The sequence below is a fragment of the Macaca thibetana genome, chromosome 11 (assembly GCF_024542745.1).
Source record: "Macaca thibetana thibetana isolate TM-01 chromosome 11, ASM2454274v1, whole genome shotgun sequence".
Classification (NCBI taxonomy): domain Eukaryota; kingdom Metazoa; phylum Chordata; class Mammalia; order Primates; family Cercopithecidae; genus Macaca; species Macaca thibetana.
The window spans coordinates 128,636,147-128,659,322 of NC_065588.1; the positions used below are offsets into that span (position 1 = coordinate 128,636,147).

The 23,176-nt window shown below is 58.2% G+C and overlaps 1 protein-coding gene and 1 pseudogene across 2 annotated transcripts in view; one reads left to right on the plus strand and one right to left on the minus strand.

Annotated features, from left to right (window-relative positions):
• The window catches only part of GALNT9 (polypeptide N-acetylgalactosaminyltransferase 9), a 121,687-nt gene that overhangs the window by 64,025 nt on the left and 34,486 nt on the right, over window positions 1-23,176 (minus strand). The window contains exon 3 of the mRNA XM_050747774.1: window positions 8-174. Within this exon, the coding sequence (XP_050603731.1) occupies window positions 8-174 (167 nt within the window). The remainder of the gene's footprint in view (window positions 1-7; window positions 175-23,176) is intronic.
• LOC126930579 (uncharacterized) lies at window positions 9,671-17,977 on the plus strand (annotated as a pseudogene). Its single transcript, XR_007717625.1, has 3 exons — window positions 9,671-14,979; window positions 15,891-17,508; window positions 17,918-17,977. The product of XR_007717625.1 is annotated as an uncharacterized LOC126930579 (transcript).

Genomic DNA, 23,176 nt, shown 5'->3' on the forward strand with positions numbered 1-23,176 from the left:
CACTCACCATTGTCACTGTTGTCGTCCACCAGGATGACCTCCTTGAGGAGCTGGGAGGGCGTGTGGTTGACCACGCTGTGCACGGAGCGCAGGATGACCGACAGCGCCTCGTTGACGAAGATGAAGACCACGGAGACCTGGGGCAGGTCCTGGGCGTAGCTCATGTGTCTGCACCTGCAAGAGACATGGTTTGGGGTGTGGTCAGGGTGGGGTGCACGGGACCCTGGGAGCCAGGTGCACCCTTCGAGGGCTACTGGACAAGGCTTTGGCCCTACAACCAGACGTCAAGGGTGTACGGGGGTCAGAGCTGTTCTAGAAAGAAACTAGTAACAGTAACACGGCACCCAGCATACACACAGCCCCTGTGCCCACCCTGTCCTCAGAGCAACCTCAAGAGATGAATGTCCCCGTTCTACAGACAGGAGCCTCCCCCGTGGGCCATGAGTGCAGGTGCTGGGATTCCAACCCCAGCTGTCAGCTTCAGAAGCACGTTGGGGACGGTGCTGCTGGGCACAGCTGAGGAGCCAGGCACAGCCAAGGAGCCAGCCACCCTCATGGGCAGCCACTTCCCGCCCTGGCTAGCAGCTGGTTCCGAGCCTCTGGTGAGAATTTCAAAGGGACGAGGGCTGTGCGTCACCATCACATTTATCTGGACTGTGGTGCTCAGCGAGGGAGATTTCATCACTCAGAAAAATGCATTCTGACCAGAAGACTTCACTCCATTAGTCTGTAGAGGAAAAAGCTTGGATTGCACAATTTTCATGAACTTGCAAAATGTGTAAAACAAAAAATCCTGAGAAAGGAAACAGATCTTAGGACAGACTGCGGGAGCGGCTGCAGGTTGGAGAGGAGATGTTTTGGGGTTGTGGGGGCAGAGGCACTCCCAGAGCCCAGCGGGAGAGGGGCAGGGCTGCTCAGAAAGCCTGGGACCAGCCCTGTCCCACGGGGCGGCCCCTCTCACCGTCCCCAAGCGCACGCCCTGTACCTGTTTGTTCCTGCAGGTCTATCTCCCCCCATGACCAGAACGTGAGCCCCGGACAGCAAGCTCCTTTTCTGTCCCGTTGGCAGCTCTATACCAAGAACCCAGGCTGTGCCCGGCACACAGCAGGTACTTTATAAACATCTGTGTAATGAGGGGACAAATGAAGACTCAAGGGGCCCCACAGGCACCGGCTGGGCCCGTGAAGTACTCATGCCTGTCCCCGATGCCTCCTCGAAGCAGTGGAGGAAGCCGCTGGCCTTGGGGACAGTGGTGGACTCCACCCCTTCTTTCTCCCTCCATCACTAGGCCAGGAGGCTTCGGGGCCACATGCACCTGTGCTGAAGAACTCGCAAGCAGCAAGGACAAGGGATTTATGGCGTGAGCATTCCCGGGGGCCTCCAGCCTTTTCAGACTTTAGAGCGAGGGCGGGTGGGGGCAGAGAATCCCTGTCACCTACTCATTCTCAATGACCTCTCATTTGATTTAGAATCCGTGTCCGGGACCCACTCCTTGCCCCAGGATATCGACGGCCTTTTATGGATGGATCTCAGCGGCCACTCGCTTTATAAACAAGCTGCCCGCGTGGAACAGGCTTCCCTGCAAGCTCACGGCCGCAGGTTTGAGGGATGGACGCAGAGGCCCCCGGGACGCTGGCCATGCTGGGGAGCGTGTGAGGTGCCCAGGAGCGATGAGGGCGACAGAACCTTCCAGATGCACCCTCTGCTGTCCGCTCAGCAGGAACACGGAGAAGCCGAGCCGGGCTGGCCTAAGCAGAAAGAGGGCTGGTGGCTCATCCGTAGGAAAAGTCCAGGTGGGTTCGGTTTCGGGCCAGCTTGACGGGGGGTCAAAGCTCGTCAGCGGGACACGGGCCTCCGTCTGCCTCTCTTGGCTCCAGCCTTCTGGCTCGAGTTTAATCTCAGGAAGGCCCGTCCGCGTGGCCGGAGGCCGTGTCCCCGCAGGTCCGGACCTTCCAGGGGTTTGAGTCCAGGGCAGCAAACCCGCCTGTCTTCCCAGGACACGCAGGAAAACATCCCTGTGTCTCCCGGGCTCTGACTGGGTGACGTGCCCTTCCCTGAACCAATCGCTGTGGCCAGAGGAAATAGGGCGCTCTGATTGGCTTATGCTCCATTGCGTCATGCACCAATCACTGTGGCCAGAGGAAATAGGGCGCTCTGATTGGCTTATGCTCCATTGCGTCATGCACCAATCACTGTGGCCAGAGGAAATAGGGCGCTCTGATTGGCTTATGCTCCATTGCGTCATGCACCAATCACTGTGGCCAGAGGAAATAGGGCGCTCTGATTGGCTTATGCTCCATTGCGTCATGCACCAATCACTGTGGCCAGAGGAAATAGGGCGCTCTGATTGGCTTATGCTCCATTGCGTCATGCACCAATCACTGTGGCCAGAGGAAATAGGGCGCTCTGATTGGCTTATGCTCCATTGCGTCATGCTGGGCTCAGCACCTGGCCGGTGGGGCTCCTAGAAGTGGGGCCTGCGGATGGTGGACCAGCCGTCAGCAGACGTTCCTGACGGGGAGCAGCGCCAGCGTCTGATCCAGGTTCGAGCCCAGGCGCCCACAGGTGAGACCGACAGCCGTTGGGAGCCTCAGTTCTCCGGCACAATGAGGATCCCAACCGCGTCCGCCTCGCAGGTCGTGCGAGGGAGATCCTGCCAGGTCATTTCCACACTCGTGGAGTTGAAGTGTTTTTATTTCACTCCCTGTCACCCACCGTCTGGCAAATGGAAGACAATGAAGACCAGGATGACTTTTCCAAATCTCGCTTTTCTGCAACGCTCAACCCAGCCCCAAGAAACAGATAAAGGAGCTCAAAGATTTTCCAACAAGTCCAAAATGCCCATCAGTGAGGAAGGCAAGTCGCTCACCCTGAAGTTCAGCCCCCCAGCCTTGTCCTCCTGCGCTCCTGCTGGGGATGAGGGAGAGGCCACGGGGAGCAAAGGACGGCTGGGCCGGTGCTCCCTGAGGAAGCCCTTTCTTCCGTGGTGGGCTGAACGGTGTCCTCCTCCCGCGACCCAGGACATGGTGTCAGCAGGACGTGACCTCTGTCTCCGACCTCGGAAACATGTCTTCTGGCCCGGGTTTAATCTCGGAAGGGCCTGTCCTCATGTGACTGATTGCAAGTAGGATCTTTGCAGATGTAGTTAAGTTAGGGATCCTGAGATGACCCTGAGGCGGGATCGGTAGGGGTGGGGAGGCCACACTGACGTCCTTGTTCCCTGTGTGAAGCCCCCCTGCCCAGTAGGGGCCCAGGAAAGAGAATGAAGGTACTTCTTCCTGATGTAGCTTCCCCAATCTCCAGCCAGTCAGCACCCAAAGCCCACGAAGCTCTTAGCCACACATTCCTGCCTTGGAGGGGCCAGGGGCATCTCCAGGAAGCTGTACACACAGTTAGGCTCCAAGTTCAGCTTACAGGGACCTTTCCCTCATTTTAATAGTAAGAGATACACCCCCAGTGAGGATTCCATATGTAATGATACAGGCAGTGTGTGTTGGAGCACTTAGGTACTGGGCGTGTGCACCAACCGCAGGCCTGTCTGCCTTTACACACCTGACCTCACCGTATTTCACGAACAGACACGCAGAGTCAACCACAGGCCTGTCTGCCTTTACACACCTGACCTCACTGTATTTCATGAACAGGCAAGTACAGCCAACTGCAGGTCTGTCTGCCTTTACACACCTGACCTCACCATATTTCACGAACAGACACGCAGAGTCAACCACAGGCCTGTCTGCCTTTACGTGCCTGACCTCACCGTATTTCATGAATACACATGCACAGCCAACCACAGGCCTGTCTGCCTTTACATGCCTGACCTCACCGTATTTCATGAATACACATGCACAGCCAACCGCAGGCTTGTCTGCCTTTACACACCTGATCTCACCGTATTTCATGGATGCACACACACAGCCAACCACAGGCCTGTCTGCCTTTCATAACCAACCTCACTGTATTTCATGAACACGCATGCACAGCCAACCGCAGGCCTGTCTGCCTTTACACACGTGAGCTCACCGTATTTCATGAACAGGCACACACAGCTAACCGCAGGTCTGTCTGCCTTTATATACCCAACCTCACTGTATTTCATGAACGTGCACGCACAGCTCCCACGAAAGGACTCCCCTCAAGGCACCAGGGGCTGCTTCTCCCTCCGAGGAGCACTTTCGCTTTGTGACAAACTTCTTTGCCTACTTGTGTTTTGGACTTGCTCTCAAATTATTTTGTGCTGCAAAGTCAAGAACCTGACCCAGCCACCCACTGACGAAGAGATCATCCTGGATTTAGGGTAAGTCCTAAATCCAACAGTGTCCTTAAAGAGAGGGCAGAGGAAACGCAACATGGAGGCCCAGGCAGGAGGCCACGTGGAGGCGGAGGCTGAGACTCAAATGGCACAGCCACGAGCCCAGGGATGCCTGGAGCCCTAGAAGCTGGGAGAGGCAGGAAGGATCCTCTGGAGGGGGCACAGCCCTGCCCACACCGTGATCTTGGGGTCTGGCCTCCAGAAGGAGGGGGCACAGCCCTGCCCACACCGTGATCTTGGGGTCTGGTCTCCAGAAGGAGGGGGCACAGCCCTGCCCACACCGTGATCTTGGGGTCTGGCCTCCAGAAAGAGGGGGCACAGCCCTGCCCACACCTTGATCTTGGGGTCTGGCCTCCAGAAGGAGGGGGCACAGCCCTGCCCAGACCGTGATCTTGGGGTCTGGCCTCCAGAAGGAGGGGGCACAGCCCTGCCCACACCGTGATCTTGGGGTCTGGCCTCCAGAACGGGAGACGGTGCATCCACAGTGTCGGAAGCCACCTGCTTGTGGCCCTTGTTACAGCAGCCACAGGAGATGTTTTGTCTTCTGCTCTCGAACGTGGGGCTGGGACCTCCCCTCCTGCAAGGTGGCTCTGCCAGCACAGCGGTGGCTGCTCCCGGCATTGCTGAGTGGGTCACCACCGAGTCAGGCAAGGGGGCTATGAGGGGGGTCCTGGGCCTCTGCCATTATTTCCTGCTGTCCCTAAACAGGCTCAGGGCCTCCCTTGGCTGGGGGCAGAGACTCAGATGAGCATCCCGGCGTCTCTGAGAATAAAACGTCACAGACGCAGCCTCCACTCAGCGAGCAAAAGGGCCAGCCTGAGGCGTGATCTGCGTCTGGACGTGCAGTTGAGCTCTGTCCCCCAGGAACGGTGAGGAGGTGGCATGTGGGCACAGAGAGGGATGGAGGTGGGAAAAGGGTGAGGAGGTGGCATGTGGACACAGAGAGGGATGGAAGTGGGAAAAGGGTGAGGAGGTGGCATGTGGGCACAGAGAGGGATGGGGGTGGGAAAAGGGTGAGGAGGTGGCATGTGGGCACAGAGAGGGATGGGGGTGGGAAAAGGGTGAGGAGGTGGCATGTGGGCACAGAGAGGGATGGGGGTGGGAAAAGGGTGAGGAGGTGGAATGTGGGCACAGAGAGGGATGGGGGTGGGAAAAGGGTGAGGAGGTGGAATGTGGGCACAGAGAGGGATGGGGGTGGGAAAAGGGTGAGGAGGTGGAATGTGGGCACAGAGAGGGATGGAGGTGGGAAAAGGGTGAGGAGGTGGAATGTGGGCACAGAGAGGGATGGAGGTGGGAAAAGTTGGGCTTGTCCCACAAAAAGGAAGACACTTGAGCCCAGAGCTGGAGCAGCCAAAAGGAGGGGCGGGGAACAAAGGCAGGGCAGGAGGCAGGCGGGGAACCAGGGCGGGGCAGGAGGCAGGCGGGGAACCAGGGCGGGGCAGGAGGCAGGCGGGGAACCAGGGCGGGGCAGGAGGCAGGCAGGGCCACATGGCACCAGCTCGTGGCAGGGGTGGATGGGGTGGGCTCCACAGCAGGGGCCACTGGAGCAGACCACACAGAGAGGTGTGTGACCAAGCTCCCAGCCACTCACTTCAGCACACAGGCTGGCCCATGGCAAAAAGAGCAGACAGGAGGATGGGAGGTGAGCAGCGGGGGGTCCTCAGTGAGGCTAAGACACACTCCCCTGTGCACGCGGAGACCCCACGCCGTCGCATCAGCACCCCAGCGCGCTTCAGGGTAGAACCTGAGCAGCTGATTCTGAAATTCATGTGGGAATGCAAAGGACCTTGGAGAGCCAAAGTGATCTTGAAAAAGAACCAGGTGGGAGGATTCACACCACCTCAAGTTAACGCTTATTTTAGAACCACAGCCATGGGCAGGGCAACGCTGGTGTGAAGCTAGACACAGAGAAAGATAAATCAAAATAGATAAAGGAGTAAGGTGAAGAAAGGATACTGCTTTGGCAAATGGGGAAATACACAAGCACACACACACACGCAGTCACACATGCATACAAATCCACATGCACTCACACTCACACACTCACACACACACACGCACACAAACCCACACACACACAGACACACGCAGTCACACACACACAAACCCCCACACACACTGACACACACGCACACACATGCACACAAACCCCCCACACACTCACACATGCACTCACACGTGCACACAAAACCACACATGAACTCACGCTCACACACATGCAATCTCACACACAAGCACACTCTCAAACACATACATGTACACACGCACTCACACCCATACACATGTTCACACACATACCCACACCTACACACGCACGCACAAACTGAAACACAAACATATGCTCTCACTCACACACACCTTGGCAAGCAACAAACACTTCTCATTCTGGATAAATGAATTTTGATCCGTATCTTCCACCACATACAAAAATTAACCCAGAGTGGATCATTGACCTAAATGTAAAACCTAAAACCATGAAGTCCCTGGAAGGGACTAGAGGAGAAAGTCGTCGTGCCCTTGGCTTAGGCAAAGATTTCTTCAATATGGCAACAAAAGCACGATCCAAAACAAAACAAAATGGATAAATTGGACTTTATCAAAATACAAAATGTCTGTTCTTTGAAAGACACTCTTAAGTGAATAGAAAGACATGCCACAGCAGACTGGGAGAAAGTATTTTCAAAGCACGTGTCTGATAAAGGACTTGTATCCAGAAGTAACACAGAGCTCTCAAAACACAAAAGAAAACAAAATGTCCAGTGAAAACTGGGGAAAGATCAGAACAGACCCGTCAGCACTGAAGATGCCCAAGCAGCCACCAAGCACGTGCGCAGGTGCCCCCCAGGCAGCCGCCAGGGAGCTGACTGACACTCGGAGCCACACGGGGGCCGCTGTCTGGTTACCGGAAGGGCTGATGTGCCCTCGACGTACAAAAGCGGCGTCGGTGAGGGTCACAGAGGGGCTGGAACGCCCACGTGCGGCGGGTGGGGATGGGAGGTGGCACAGACCCTTGGAAAACAATCTGGCTGTTTGTTGAAACATAAAACGTGGATATTTGAGCCTGGAGTGCAAGCCAGGGCTAGAGCTAGATGTCTGGGACTGTTTGCCTCCATTAGACAGGATTGAAAGGCATAGACAGAGGGAGGAGGCCAAGGCCTGGGCCCTGGAACCCCAACCTCAGCGCTCTGCAAAGGCACAGAGGCTGTGGGCTGTGCGGCCAGGGAGGACCCAGGGCGGCCTCAGCACAGAGTCAGGGGGAGGCCTCGCGAGGCGGCGTCACCTGCCCGACGGCGGCCGAGGAAGATGCTGGCCGAGAATTTGCACTGGGCTTGGTGACGGGCGGCCTCGACGAGTGTGATTTCCACAAGTGGCAGGTCCCACCCCCCCGTGGGAAAAGAGAAAGCAGAACCAGTGGCTGCGAGCTTTTCCTAGGAGCGGGACCGCCAGGCAGAGCAGAGGAAGGGGCAGGAGGTCAGTGGCGTCCTCTGGGCGGGAGCCACCCAGTCCCATTTGCGTCTGGTGCTGCTGGAAAAAGCGGGAGACAGCGGAGGGGAGTCGGGGAGGAGCCTGTGCCGGGTCCTAGAGCCCAGGGCGGGGTGGCCTTCGCCCAGGGCAGGTGCCGCTCAGAGCAGGAGGGCGGGGCGTAGGAAGCCGGGCCCGTGGTCAGACATGGTTTCAGCTCAAATACCAGAAGTGACTGTGAAGAAAGCAGGAGTTCGGCTCCACGAATTCGGGGCCGAGGGCGGAATTGGGAAACAGACACCGCTGGGAATGCACACCTGGGGCAGGTGTCAGACGCATGGGGCCGGAGCCCTGTGGGGTGGCACGGGGTGCCTGCTGGGATCCTGGCCTGACCACTCACTTTCCCGTGTCTAACCAGCTACGCAGGCCTGGCCTTTGCCTGCAGAACACACCGGCGAGGGAGACAGGCGCACCGGCTCGGCCAGTTCCCCGGTGACTTAGGCCCAGCCTGCTTTATAAACAGCTCTGAGGTCTGAACTGCACAGACAGACCCTCTCACTGAGGGCACCCCCAGGTGATTTCGGTCTCCAGCTCTGTCTCAGGAGCCACGCTCTGGAAGAAACTCTTCAAAGAAAACTGTTCCTGAGACTGCTCTCGTTCAGTCCAACAAGAACAAGTCCCATTTAGGGATGAGAAAGGAAATAGGGTCACATCTATTACAGGACATAGTGCTGAACAGACACCTTTTGTAAAACAGTCTATTGACTGTGGCCAAGACAATTGTAAAATATGGGATCGATTAACACTGAGCTTGGCACATAGTGAGCACCTCTGATCCTGGGTGTGAGAAACAGAAGCTAAGTTGTCATAGAGGGGAGCGGGGCTGAGAATCACGCCAAACCCCATGTCTCCCTGAAATATGATCACCAGGAACCTCCTCCAGAAGGCAAAGGCAGGCACGGAATCCTGCAGGCTTCACGGAGCCCTGCCTGGGGGCAAACCGGAGAGCTGGGGCCTGGAGTATCCGGCAGGTGATGCCATCTCTGTGCCCTACCAGGTGCCACCTGGAGATAAACCCCAGGGACAGGAGCCCCTGGGAACAGCTGGCTTCACATGCTAGCTCTTGGGTACATAATGGTTCGGATTTTACGACTGTAATCAATAGGAACCCAATTTGACTTTAATTGACTTCAATTCTTTCTTTAAGAAGAAATGGATCGGATGTGTCTGAGGTCCCAGGTGGAGCTGTTGGCCGTCATCTCCCAGCCAGAGCCCGGCCACACAGCCACAGCCATGGCCACGGCACCCTGCAAGGGATGCCAGGAAATGTGCTCTTCACTCTGGCTGGAGCCCAGATACATTTCAGAATTCTGTCAGGGAGGTGGAGTGGGAGAAAAGTAAGAGGGAGATGATGGTCAGTCATCGACACAGAGGGAGGAAGGGGAGTGGGGGAGGAGGCAGGGAGGCAGAGGTTCAGAGAGAGGAAGGAGGAGATGAAGCAGAGAGACAGAGCGGGGAGGAAGGAGGGAGGGAGGAGACAGAGGCAGAGAGAATGAGACAACAGCAGCACAGTCCTTAAAAATCAAGTAGAGGCCGGGCGCGGTGGCTCAAGCCTGTAATCCCAGCACTTTGGGAGGCCGAGACGGGCGGATCACGAGGTCAGGAGATCGAGACCATCCTGGCTAACACGGTGAAACCCCGTCTCTAGTAAAAAATACAAAAAAATCGCCGGGCGAGGTGGCGGGCGCCTGTGGTCCCAGCTACTCGGGAGGCTGAGGCAGGAGAATGGCGTAAACCCGGGAGGCGGAGCTTGCAGTGAGCCGAGATCCGGCCACTGCACTCCAGTCTCGGCGACAGAGCGAGACTCCGTCTCAAAAAAAAAAAAAAAAAAAAATTCAAGTAGAGGGGAGAGCAGGTGCCTCAGCCGCTGCCGTCCGCTGCTTCCCCACAAAAGACGCTGCACCCGTCACTCTGCGCCCGTCACTCTGCGCCCGTCACTGTGCCCTTCACTGTGCCCTTCACTCTGCGCCCGTCACTGTGCCCGTCACTCTGCGCCCGTCACTGTGCCCTTCACTCTGCGCCCGTCACTCTGCGCCCGTCACTGTGCCCTTCACTCTGTGCCCGTCACTCTGCGCCCATCACTGTGCCCTCCACTCTGTGCCCGTCACTCTGCGCCCGTCACTGTGCCCTTCACTGTGCCCTTCACTCTGCGCCCGTCACTCTGTGCCCGTCACTGTGCCCATCACTCTGCGCCTGTCACTGTGCCCTTCACTGTGCCCTTCACTCTGTGCCCGTCACTCTGCGCCCGTCACTGTGCCCTTCACTCTGCCCTTCACTCTGTGCCCATCACTCTGCGCCCATCACTGTGCCCTTCACTCTGCCCTTCACTCTGTGCCCGTCACTCTGCGCCCATCACTGTGCCCTTCACTCTGCCCTTCACTCTGTGCCCGTCACTCTGCGCCCATCACTGTGCCCTTCACTCTGCCCTTCACTCTGTGCCCTTCACTCTGCGCCCATCACTCTGCGCCCGTCACTGTGCCCTTCACTCTACACCCGTCACTGTGCCCTTCACTCCGCGCCCGTCACTCTGCGCCCATCACTCTGTGCCCGTCCCCCGTGCACCCTTCAGTGCTGTGTGTTACTGTGGCAGCAGCGGCCACATGGGGCCACATGGGGCCACACGTTCTCAGCAGGGCGGTCACACGTGAACAGCTCGTGTTTGTCTTTGAGCCCTGGAGACACGTTTGCCAGCCGTCGAAACTCCAGTCACCCGCCACTGCCAGGGCTCGAGGGTGGGGGGAGGAGGAGACAGGAGAGGGGAGAACGCCATCACGCCCCGCCAGGCTCCCCAGCTCAGAGCAGCCCCAGAGCCATCGGGGGATGCACCGTGGGGACGGAAGCACGGCGGGGACCCCTCTGTGGGACCGGCCCAGGTCTCACGAGGACCCAGGGAAGCGCCCCTCAACAGGACACAGTGGGCAATGGCGTGGGCAGGATGGGGTCGGGGCAGGCGCTCCTTGGCGTTCTGACGGTGGCTCCACACAGGCCCGCCACGATGCCCCACAGCAAACTTGTGCAGAAGAAAACATCGCAGTGCCACCGTCCCACTGCCGGGCGCTAAATTAGTTCCCAGCTTCCCACGACACCCGGCAGCAGTGGGAGTGCCAGGGCAGGTTGTCGCACATTCCTTCTGGACTGTTCTGTGTTTTCCGCAGGAGAATGCTCTATCGCACTTGGTGCCATTAATGTGCACCTAACAACCTGGCACTCATCACAACCCTTTGTAGACAAATTGCTGTTTAAACTGGAAATAATGTAATACATACACCCCATTTTTCACCCAGCACTAGTTAGCATAAAATAATTTGTTTTACCCATAATACAGTACCCTTCTCAATGAACAAATTGTCTTTAATTTTTAAAGGGATATTTATCAACCATACATTAAATATAACGATGAATGAAGCAATACAAAGCCTGTGCCCGACGCCCAGTTTAGGAAAAGTGGGTGATCACCCCGGCGTCCACCCCCCTCCGCTTCGCAGGCTGCCGTCTCTGGGCCTCGTGTGCGCCTGGGCTGGGCCTTCCCCATGGCTCTGCCCCACACCTTCCCATCCCCAGTCGCGCCCGGCATGCCTTTGAATTCAACGCCATGGCCATTGTCTCCCGCACACAGGCCTCAGAGCCCCACTCCTTCTCCTGACTTTTGAGTTCCTGAGATTCCACCCAAGTGGCTGTGAGCTCTGTGGTCATTCTCGCTGCCAGGCTGTGTCTGTTCTATGAAATCACAGTTCCACTCTGCTGGTGGGGGCAGCAGTGGCTTCTGGACTCTCGTTCTTTCTTTCTTCTTTATTTTTGAGGCAGAGTCTTACTCTGTCGCCCAGGCTGGAGTGCAGTGGCTCACTGCAAGCTCCGCCTCCCGGTTCAAGCTATTGTCCTGCCTCACTCTCCCAAGTAGCTGGGATTACAGGCGCGTGTCACCACACCCGGCTAATTTTTGTGTTTTCAGTAGAGACAGGGTTTCACCTTTTTGGCCAGGCTGGTCTCGCGTGATCCGCCCACCTAGGCCTGGGGCTCCTGTTCTTGTTTGGTGCAGCTGCTGCTGGCTGCCTCCTTCTGGTTTCCAGCTGTGCCTGAACCAGCTCGCCCCACTTCAGTGGTGGCAAAGTGCCCTTCCTGGGGGCGGGCAGCCCAGGACCCACAGCTGGGCCCCCATAGGCTTCAGCAGCTCTGTGTGAGCAGCCCTGGCCCCTGGCCCTATGCTGGAGGCAGCGTCCTCCCCATTCCGACGTCACAGAGGAAACAAATGTAAACCGCCCAGCAGCGGCCCCCGAGTAACTCAGCCTGAGCGGAACCCGAGGGTTCTCTGTGGGATTTAAGTGGCACCGTTTCTGTCAGACAGAAAATAAACAAAATTTATGGTGTTTGGAAAGCATCGGAGTTGAACAAGATCATGGCACCCGGAGCCGCTTGAGAGCCGCAGTGATTGAGGGCTGGGCAGAGGCGACGCGGCTGGGGACAGGCCAGGAATGTCGGCCGTCGCCCCATTCAGGGAGCACAGGGCGCCCTTCCCAGGGCCTTGGGGCTCGGAGGAAATTCAACCCTGTCAAGCTCTGAGGCCTTCGGCGCATTTAGCTGTTGAAGGAAGACCCACCGTGGTGGGCTCCAACGAGCATTTTCACATTCACAGTGAGGCCAGCCCGTTCCCGCTCCCACCAACCCATTGCAGGCCAGAGAAAAGCCAGACGCCTGCTCCACGTCCCTCTCACACTTCTCCGCTCTTCACAACAGGCAGCCTGGCCAGCCCCTTCTCACCTCCCTGGGCACTGTGGCTGCAACCCCAGGCCTGGCAAGGTCACGGTGACCTCCACACCGGCCCATGCAATTCCAGGCTTCCCATCACCCCTGAGAAGGTCAAAGGCCCGGGTTGCTCAGCCAGGCTGCTCCCTCCACCATCCCCTCTCAGTTTCCTTTGGCTCACTCCCCTGCGGCCCAGCCCCTGGCTCTGTGGCCCGTGCTCTAGGCCTGCTCCTGCCCCAGGGCCTTTGCGCTCCCCACCCCCACCTGGATACCTGGATGGCCACATGGGCCCTCACCCTTCAAGAGGCTCACCCCGTGCTCAACGTAAAATCACACCAGGGCCCCAGCCTCCAGCGTGCTGCTCTGCCTCTCCCGCCCCCACCCCCGGCTTGCTCTTTGCATCCCTGCCCTGCTCTCCTGCCAGCCAGGGCTCCTGGAGCAGGGGTTCTGCCTGCGGGTTTGCTGTTTCACCGCCTCATCCCGGCACCCAGAACTGTAGACGCACACGGGGCTCCATGTGTGGCCTTTACGGAGCTTGAATTCATCGCTCACGGCAAAGGGGAAGGCAGGTGATGAGCAGGCAGCATCCAAAGCCTCAAAGCTGTCAGTGAGTCTCCAAATGGTTTTGTTTGAACATAACATTAAAAGTCTAAGTTGTGGCTTGGGCTGAATTAGAAGGTACAGCACCACACACACACATGCACACGTGAACATATGCCACACACAAGAACATAGCCTCCACACACGCACACATGTGCAGACACATCTGTGAACACACCACAGACACACATGTGCACACAAGATACACCGCACACACACGCACCCTCCCCCGTGGGCTCCTGGCAGCAGGGACTGTTCCCACCACTCAGGTGCTTGCCCCACCTGGGGAACTGTCCAGTTGTCACCAACTCACTTCTAAGCCATCCATCGGGGCTTCCCAGCCTTAACCCCAGACTGCACGCTCCGCCTCTCCCTATCCAGCCTGGCGTGCAGGGTGTGATGTGTAAAGGTTCAGCACCTCCCTGTCCCTTCTTTCCCCACATCTAGGCTGTCCTCGCCAGGCCATGGACTTCTGCTGTTGCCCTGTTCGGCTCCTTTCCTCCTCCTCCTCCTCCCCGTAAAACGTGGGGCTCACCCTGGCAGGAACTCCCCAAGTAGCGGGGTGGAGTTCCAGCCTGGATGAAGCGGAGGACACAGAACCAGGTCTGAGCCAATCAGCATGGCAGTAGGCTCAGAGAGAGATGCACGGCCCAGTCAGAGCCAGGAGAGGGTGGCCGGGCTCCGGGAGACAAGACGTGAGGCTGGAGCGGCTGCAGCCTCTTGCAGACAGTGGAGGCTCAGGCTAAGCCCGCAAGGCCAAGAGGAGCGTGGAGAGCTGGCAAGACGCTGGCCCGATGACATTGCCTGAGCCATGAATCTTACTGGCCAACGCCAGGACTTCCTCAGGCCTCGTCATTGCAGGGACACTTCCCTCCCTTCCTCCGTCTCTCTCCCCACCGCCTCTCTGTCTAGCTTGAGCCAATTTGAGATGGATTTTCTGTCACTTGCTGTTGAAGGAGTCCTGCTCCAGCACAGGTGGATTTCGTGCAAATGAAACCCACAGTATTCAGGTCTGTGTGGAAGCGCTTGCCTGTGATCGGCACGTGCCCTTCGCCTTGTGAACAGGAGCCGTGGGTGATACGAGCGCCTCGGCTGGGCTGCCAGTGTCCATCTGAGGTCCGTCTGTCTTCAGGTGTGTGCTGCGTCTGTGGGTGAGACGCTGTGTGTGCATGTGCGTGTGCCCAGGTGTGTGTGTGGGAGAGGGGGGAGCTGGATCCCAGGCCTGAGAAGGCTCTTCCTGCTTAGAGAGTCCAGGGCTGCCCGGCATCGAGCAGGCTCTGCCCCACAGGTCCCAGGGAATCCACACTGCAGCAGGAAGCCACAGGGCGGGAACCACAGCTTTCTGGTTTGGCTTCCATGAACCAAGGACAAGACTGGCTTGAAGTTGTGCCCATAGAGGCCCACAGAGCTACTTCAAAGGCAAAGACCACCCAGTGGGAGTGGGTCCCCCTTGAGCTCACCCGAGGGTCCCACTCCCCCTGAGACATTTCCTTCCCAGGGCACAGACCCCAGGCCTGGACGGAGCCAGGCATGCGTGAAACGGGAAGATGTCAGTTGGGGAACCGGCTGCAGCTCCCACCCTTTGATGAGAAACAAAACCTGGTAGCTGCCCCTCGGAAAAGCCACACGGCTCGCCGCACGTCTCCACAATGGTGCCTGGCTTCTCCCATCCTCAATGTCCACGTTCCCCACTTCTCATCACAGACCCGAAACGCAGGAGGCTTTAGACAGAGCACCTTCGTCAGGAAGCCGGACTGGGCTGAGGTACCTGCTCCCAGCTCCTCAAAGTGCCATCCACTAAATATGCACCGATTAGAGCTGACGGCCAGGCTGCTCAGGCTTACACGATTAATATGCATGAAGACTCCACACACACAGAGCAGGGGTATGTTACTGTGCTGGGATGTAGGACGGCTTCTCAGATAAGGTCATTCATTTTTATGATTCTGCTTAATTTGGATTTGCCAGTCTTCCTTTCATTATCCCATGGGCCAGTCCTAATACTCAGGACCTATGTTACGTGCTTTACGGCATAATTAAAGCCACTGCCTAATTAGAAAAGCATCTACTGCCCGACAAAGAAAATCAGTAACGCAGCTCATGGAGAAAGTGGTGAGGAGTTGGTTTGAAAGCGGATGGAATCACCTGTTGGAGCCAGAACACACACACACGCACATATGCACACACATCACACACGTGCACACATGTCCACATACGCACGCATGCACACACATCTGCGGACACACACACGTACGCATCACACACGTGCACACACACACCCCTGTGGGCACGCACACGGATACATGCACACATGTACATGCAGACACACACATACACACACGCACACACATCACACACGTGCACACATGTCCACATACGCACGCATGCACACACATCTGCGGACACACACACGTACACATCACACACGTGCACACACACACACCTGTGGGCACACACATGGATACATGCACACATGTACACGCAGACACACATGCACATGTACAGGCATGCACACACTCCTACGTTCTATGTGTGTTTCCGACGACTAGACCCACCAAACCAAACCAATCAGCAGTGCAGTTTCTGCCGAGATAGTTGGCGTCTGAGGGGTTAAAGCCATGCAGGAAATCCAAGTCTGAGTTTTGAGTGGGCCCGGCTGAGCTTGCTTTTGTTTACTTCTTTAATCATCCATGGACTCTTCTGAGGCCTGCAATAGCCAGGCACACCCACCCATGTGGGACAAGATGCAGCTTCGTGGCTGCCTGCAGGGGATGGAAGACTCCCACAGACGCCTGCTAACATCACATGCCCGTGTGTCACCGCGATGCCACGTCCAGTCTGAGCCATTCCTCGCCCATGTCCCTGTCCTTGTTGCATAGCCGGCCTCCAGCGTGTGGCTTCATGCAGTGACCGGACTGCCGTGTGACTTTCTGCCACGGTTGCCAGGGTTGGCACTGAGGCAGACCTGCTGGGGGATTCTGGGTTGCAGCTGGAGCGCTGGCACTGGCTGGACGCCTCTCTTCGTGCTGCCCAGGGTCCGTCCACGTCGACTCCCCGTGTGAGGCGTGTGGGCTGCCTCACAGCCCGGTGGTTCCAGGACTGCTGAGGACTCCCCTGCAGCCCCGGCTCTGCTACCAGCACTGGGCTAGAAGCAACTCACCTTCCCACAGCCGCCCTGAAGGCACGTAGCATCACCCTGGATGTCCTGTCTTGATGGGTGCAGAATCCCACGGGTTTCAAGGGCAGGAACGAGGTTCTGGAAGGCGTGTTTCCATCCATCCTTGGAAAATACCATCTGCCACAATGGGCTCTGTGAAGAAGTGAGATTCTGGGAAAACGCACACCGTATAACAGGAGCCAGTGCACGGCGGCCCAGGGGCCAAGTCCTGCCACCATCTGTTGCCATGGATGCAGGGGCCCGGCTCCCAGCCATGCCCGCTCACATGGGACTGACCGTGGCCACCCTTCTGCCACAACAACAGGGTTGGGGAAACTGATAACTATCCCTCAACAGCTATCCCCACGGAGACTGTGGGGCCCAGAAGCCTCAAATGTCGACATCTGGCCCTTTCTAGACAAAGTGTGCTGAGTCCCAGGACGTCAGCCACGAGGGAGTCGCTGCCCAGGCATGAGGCAGCCTGGCGAGGGAGTCGCTGAGCAGGTGTGACTGCAGCCTGGCGCCTGAGCTGCAGCCGGGACTCCGGCTGGGGAGACACTTCTCCAGGGGCTGGGGAGCCCCTGCCCCGAGCATGGCTCTGAGCCTCTCTTCTGAAGCTGAGGCCCTGCCTCTCAGTCAGCATCCAACAGTGGCAGTCACAGAAATCCAGGTCAGCCTGGGGAGAGGCAGACATGCTTTGGTTCACACAATGGCAGGGCCTAGGGAGGAGCTTCAGGTTCTGCTGGACTCAGGGCCTGGGATGTGCACTCAGGGGAGCCCCTCACACGAGGCCTCACTCACACCCAGATTCCCTGCACGTCCCAGCCGAGGCTTCACTCACACCCAGGCTTCCTGAGCGTCCCGGCCAAGGCGGTCCTCAGAGGCCCTAGCTCTGTGGTCTGCACATCTGTGTCCCTCCCACGGTCACATGTTGAAGCTGTGACCCTCTAACCAGTGACACTATCAGGAGGCGGGACCTTTGGGAGTGACAAGGTTGTGGGGTGGAGCCTCGTGATCGGGAAATGGGATTCATGCCATATTCAAGGGAGTCCCGAGCTGCCTCGCCCATTTCACCCCAGGAGGATACAAGGGGACAGCTGCCGACAACCTGACAGAGACCCTGTGCCAGGCCCCACCCCACCGGCACCCTGACCTTGGACTTCTGGCCTCGAGAACGGTGAGAAACTCCATGTGTTGTTTATAAGCCACCCGCTCAGTGGCGCCCTGACCACGGCCAGCAGCTCTGAGGCCCTCCGTCCACCCCGGCCCCCTTCCCCTCACCCCCACACCCTCTCTGGTTTTTCTAAACTCCTTCTCCCCATTCTAACCCCACCCTCTGGCCCCTGCGGGCTCTGGAGAAGCCCTGGGGACAGTAGGCAGGGGCCAGGCTGTTGGGCTCCCCGAGGCCCCTGGGGGCTGGGAGTGGGGGTTAAAGTCATCCAGGGTTTTACCGGGGGTGGGGGGGCTCCGGCAAGACCCTGTTTAAACCTCCTTTCTACCACAGCATGAGCACCGGGTCACACCCTTCCTACCACAGTGTGAGCGCTGTGTGATGAGACCCTATTTAAACCTCCTTCCTACCACAGCTTGAACGCCGCGTCACACTCCTCCTACCACAGCGTAAGCACCGCGTGACGCTCTTCCTACCACAGCATGGGTGCCGCCTCACAAGACCCTGTTTAAAGCTCCTTCCTACTGCAGCGGGGCGCCGCGAGTGCCACGTCACACTCTTCCTACCACGGCGAGAGAGCCGCCTCACAAGACCCTGTTTAAACCTCCTTCCTACCACAGCGGGGACGCCGCGTCGTGCTCTCTGGGTGTGTCTCAAGGTGTGGATAATCCAGACTTCTGAGTTTAAAAAAATACCAAAAATAAAATAATTAGGCATCCAACATACAAGTTATTTGAGGACTTAAAAATAGCACAGCAGGCTGGAACACGAGGCCTCTAACCCGATGGTGCCATCTACACCCACAGCCCCCGCCCGGGAGAGTCTGAGCCAGGCAGCCTCCCCGGGAGCCGGTGCTGACACAGCCAGAGAAACCATGCCAGACCCGGGCCCCGCTGTCCCCAACACCTGCAGGCCAGTGACTCAGGGCGGTGGAGAAAGCCCAGAGGAAGTGGAGGCGGAGCTGCCCTCCCTGGGGCCAGGCCCGCCATCTGGACGTGTCTCCAGCCGCTGGTTTAGGGGAATCGGGAGGGCTCACTTGAGCGTCCCTTCTCTGCTCGCTCTTCCAACCCGGGACAGAAGACCTGACTGCTGCCCACACCAAAGGGTGTTCCCAGGGCACACGCCGCTCGGGCCCGGGCAGGCAGGGCCGCTCCTCGTGCTTGGGGAGCCTGGAGCTGTCGGCCCTGCAGCTGAGGCCACGGGAGGCCAGGGACATGCAAGCTCGGTGCCCGAAGTCACTTCTAGAGCGGGTTCGGTGTCCCTGAAGGTCCAACTCTGCCCCTAGGCATCACAGAAAATGCCACTAGCCCCTGGTGTGGACGCTGGGCCCCCGGGGAGGCCTCTACCCCGTCACCCAGCCCGTCCCAACAGGACTCAGCCTCCAGTGGCTGCCATCAGACCAGGGCACGGTGACTGTCACCGCAGAGGGCCGCGTGTGGGACGGCAGGGGCCGCGGGGTCTCTGTGCTCCCCAGTAACCCCGGTTTCCGCCGGGGCGGCCCCGCTCCCCAGCCCCCTCCAATGCGGATTTAGTCTCGTTTCCCACAGGGAACGTGTAACAAGGCTTGACCAATCAGTGAACGCCATTCCCCAGGCTGTTGGCTGTGATTGGGTCCCAGACAAGCACGTGACCCACTATGGGCCAATGAAAGTCGCCCGAGACTGTCGCTTGCATGGTTGCTGGGACGGTCCAGAGTCCTCAGTGGGGACGGTGGCTGCAGCTGCCACACCAGGAGCCTGAGGACGGCGCGGGTCAGTTCCTCCCTGGGATCTCCCCTCCCCGAGCCCAGGCTCTGCTCAGCTCAGCCCCATGCTGTCCCCTGTGCGACCGCTGTGGGCTTCCTGCCAGGCTCCTCCGCCGTCGGGCTTCTGTTGGGTTCAGTCTTGGGAGGCAGCCCCAGAGCCTGAAGGGTGGAAGGAATGAGGGGCATCCCAGATCCCCTCCCCACCGTCTTGGCAGTGGTTTCTTCTCTCCAGAGTTACTGTCCCTACCCCCTGTCCTCTCTCTGCAGCTCCAACTCTTGGCTGGGCACCTGTGATTCTCGCCCCTGTCCCTTCAGGCCGTGGAGAGAAGAACATTCCAGTGCGGTCACTTCCTGGATCAAATTCCTGGATGCCCAGTGTCCACCGGGTGTCCTGGATTCACCGTGGTCACTGCCTGGATGCCCAGTGTCTGCCGGGTCTCCTGGATCCACTTCCTGGATGCCCAGTGTCCGCCGAGTCTCCTGGATTCACCGTGGTCACTGCCTGCATGCCCAGTGTCCACCGGGTCTCCTGGATCCACTTCCTGGATGCCCAGTGTCCACCGGGTCTCCTGGATTCTGCCCATGTCCACGTGAGGGCACCATCAATTTCCTGCGAGGATCCTAAGGGAGTCAAGGTACATCTAACCCGAGAGCAGTCAGGGGTGGACTATCCCCTAGATCAAGCCATACCTGAAGCCTCACCTTTCAGTTGCCTGAGTCAACAGAGTCCCTTTTTGGATTGAGCCATTTTTAATTGGATTTTATGTCTTATTGACTGACCCATCCGGATGGCCAGCAGTAAGGGGTTTCTTTTTGGAGGATGAGGGACACCAATGTGTCTTCTCCAAGGTGAGGAGATGCCTGAAGGACAGGAGGCACTCACAGGAGGCCCTGGAGACAGATGTGCCCCACAGGCATCCCGAGGACGCCTGCGGCCTGGCAGCATGGAGACTCTGGGTGAAAACAGAACCTTGTGAGCTGCCCTGTCTGTGTCTGTGAAGCAAAGTGTCCGGAAGGGGTGTGCGTGGAAGCTTCCGAGAGCGGTTAGGGGAAGGGGGCCCACGTCCTCCCCAAAGGGCTGGAGAGGGAGGCAGGCTGTGCCCCCAGCCCAGAGTCGGAAGGAGGCCGGCAGTCAGCAGCTGTGGAAAGGAGGCGGAGCCCCCCAACTCCTGAGCCAGCAGAGGAAGGAGTGGGACAGAGCCCGCCCCAGAGGGAGACGAGACCCCGGGGAAGAGACCCCTCAGGGCGGCCCCCCAGCCCCTCCCGGGCTCAGCTTTCAGCCTGCACCCCCGTCTGGTCCCTCAGAATGACTGGGGTTTCCACTCTTTCTGTAAAATCTCTAGACTCCATGTCCCCGCTCTGCCACCACCTACTCTCTGTGGGATCTCAATAAGGAGATTTAACCTTTCTTGCCTCAGTTTCCCCATGTATAAAATGGGACAATAACAGGCTCTGCCTCTAAGCTCGCTGCAGGAATTAAGGGAACAGTGCATGGTCTGCAGCCAGCCCCTTGCAGCCAGCAGTTCTTCAATGACCCCAGGGAAAGGCCGGGCACCGTGGAGATGCTTCCCAGCCATACTCGCTGAGCCGCACTGGGTTCGGGTCTCTCCACCCAAGCTCCTTTTCGGAAAGTGGTCCCTGGGAAGATGGATAAGACCCGGCGTCCACCGGGGTCTGCTTTCTAAGTGGTACGCTGTGAGGGCTGTTGCAGGTGAATAATTCCCTGTGATCTATTCTGCAGGCACTGGGGAAGCTCCAGGTTGGGTGCGGAGCTGGAGAGACCGTGGGCAGGGCCTGCGAGGGGCAGGCGAGGGGCCAGGAGGCCTTCGCGTTCGAGCTTCTCGGCCACAAGTGCAGGGGCGGGCTGGGCGTGGGGTGTGTGTTTCACTGGTGTCAAAGCCTCCTCACTTTTTTGGGGAAAGAAATGGGATATAAATAGATGTGTAAATATCTATATAAAATTCACATTCTCTAATTCAGGAGGCAGATAGCTGTGTGCCTTCAAACCAGAATATCTGTAAACTGGGTTTCTATCAGTGAGGGTACAGAGCAAATGCCAGTTCTTTCAAGGTTCACTCCAATGTCGTCTTCTGTGACATAAGAACGAAGCTGGGACTGGCCACTCCTGCCAGACTTTATCTTGGCAGACGGGGTTTCCTGCCGCACAACAGCTGCCTAGAGGCTCATAGCCAAGAACGGTGCTCACTCCAGCAGTGAGGCTAGCCCTGACAGCAGAGTTCACCCCCAAATTTAGGACACACAGGAACCTTCAAACCCCCCCCCACACACACCCACATGTGCACACATGTACACACGCACATACATGCCTGCACACGTGCACACACGCACACGCGTGCACACACACACGTGCGCACACACATGCACACACACACACCGTGCACACTCAGTGCACAGGTCAGCCGACGTGCACCAGCCACTTTCCAAACCGAAGTCATTCCAGCCCCAAGTCTGTAGCTGGCACCACATGAAAACACCACTGTGTTCTTACTTACGGAGCATGTTTCTTTAAATTGGCCTATTTTAAAACTAAATGCATTTTTTATTTGAAAAGGAATCTTCATTTCACCGCTGCAAATGGAAAGCTGGCATCGCTTGTGTTAAATCATGGTAACCATGAAAATAAGTGGAATGAAAATAAAATAATGTCGCACTCTGGATGTGGTTCAGGTGCCAAAGCCTCCGTGCCCAGGCCTCAGCCCTGTTTGTCTAAATGACTCGTGGAGACCCCCTCCAGGAGGAATCAGAGCCTCGGGAGCTGGGCCCGCCTCACCTGCACCACTCTGCTGTCTAAGGAAGACTCATCACACCTAGAATCGGTTCCCAGGGCGTGTTTGTGGGAAAGGTGTGAAGTGGGCCCCACCTGGCTAGAACAGGGAGCTCCAGCTTCCCACAGCCACCTCTACGTGGCCCGGGGCGCTCCCTGCACCCCCAGACACCGCAGGCCTGTCTGGCCATCTCACGTCCCTCCGTCCACACGCGGGGAACCCCAGAGCAGCTGAGTGAACACCCTGGGAACCACTGCCTGAGTCACAAGGAATGGAATGGGGCTGAGACACGCCTTTCCTCCCCTGTTCTCTTCCCTGCCAGCCTCCCCATCCCCATCTCAAATGAGCTCCTGGCCCAAGAATCCTGGTGTCAGGGTCCCCTGGTGGGTGGGGCAGGCTGACCACACCAGGAGCTGCAGAGGGGGCTGCCCTCCCACCTGCTCTCCCTCTGGCAGCTCCAGGAGGAGGCAAGTATGGCTGAGGCCACCTGCCACCACCCCACGGTGACAACGCGGCCCTGCTGGGCAGCCCTGAGCGCCCGGCTTCTGCAGGACGATGCCACCAGGGGCCCTCCCAGGGAGCATCCTGTCATGGGCTGGGCTCTGTGGACAGAGGCGCAGAAGGGGCTGGCAAATCCTGCCTTGTCGTGGCTGCTCCCTCAGGGCAGGTGTGAGGGTCAGAGACCAGGCTCCATCCCGAGTGGCACTGAGGCAAAGCCGTAGCCTCCAGGGCCTGGCTCCTGATTCACCCACTCTTGCAGCTTGGGGGGCGACAGGATGGGAGGTGCGCAGGCCACGGATGGAACGGGAATGCCCTTCGCTTCAGACACAAGCGACACCCAGCTCAGCAGTGAGAGGCCACAGCAGGTGGGACCAGGGCTGGCAGGGCCTGACACAGGGTGCCTGTGCTGCATGAGCCATGATGCCTCAGCCCGGCTTCCGCGGTCCCCAGATGCAGCTACGGCAGGGGTGCCCCAAGCCTGGGGTAGGCCCTGGGAAGGACGCCCGCAGCCAAAAGTGGGGGAGGGGGAGAGACACAGAGAGAGAGAGAAAGACAGAAGATACAGAGAGATTGAGAGAAGGAGAGAGGGAGAGACGGAGAGAGACAGGGAAGACGGAGGAGGCAGGAGGGCCCCACGGGCCGG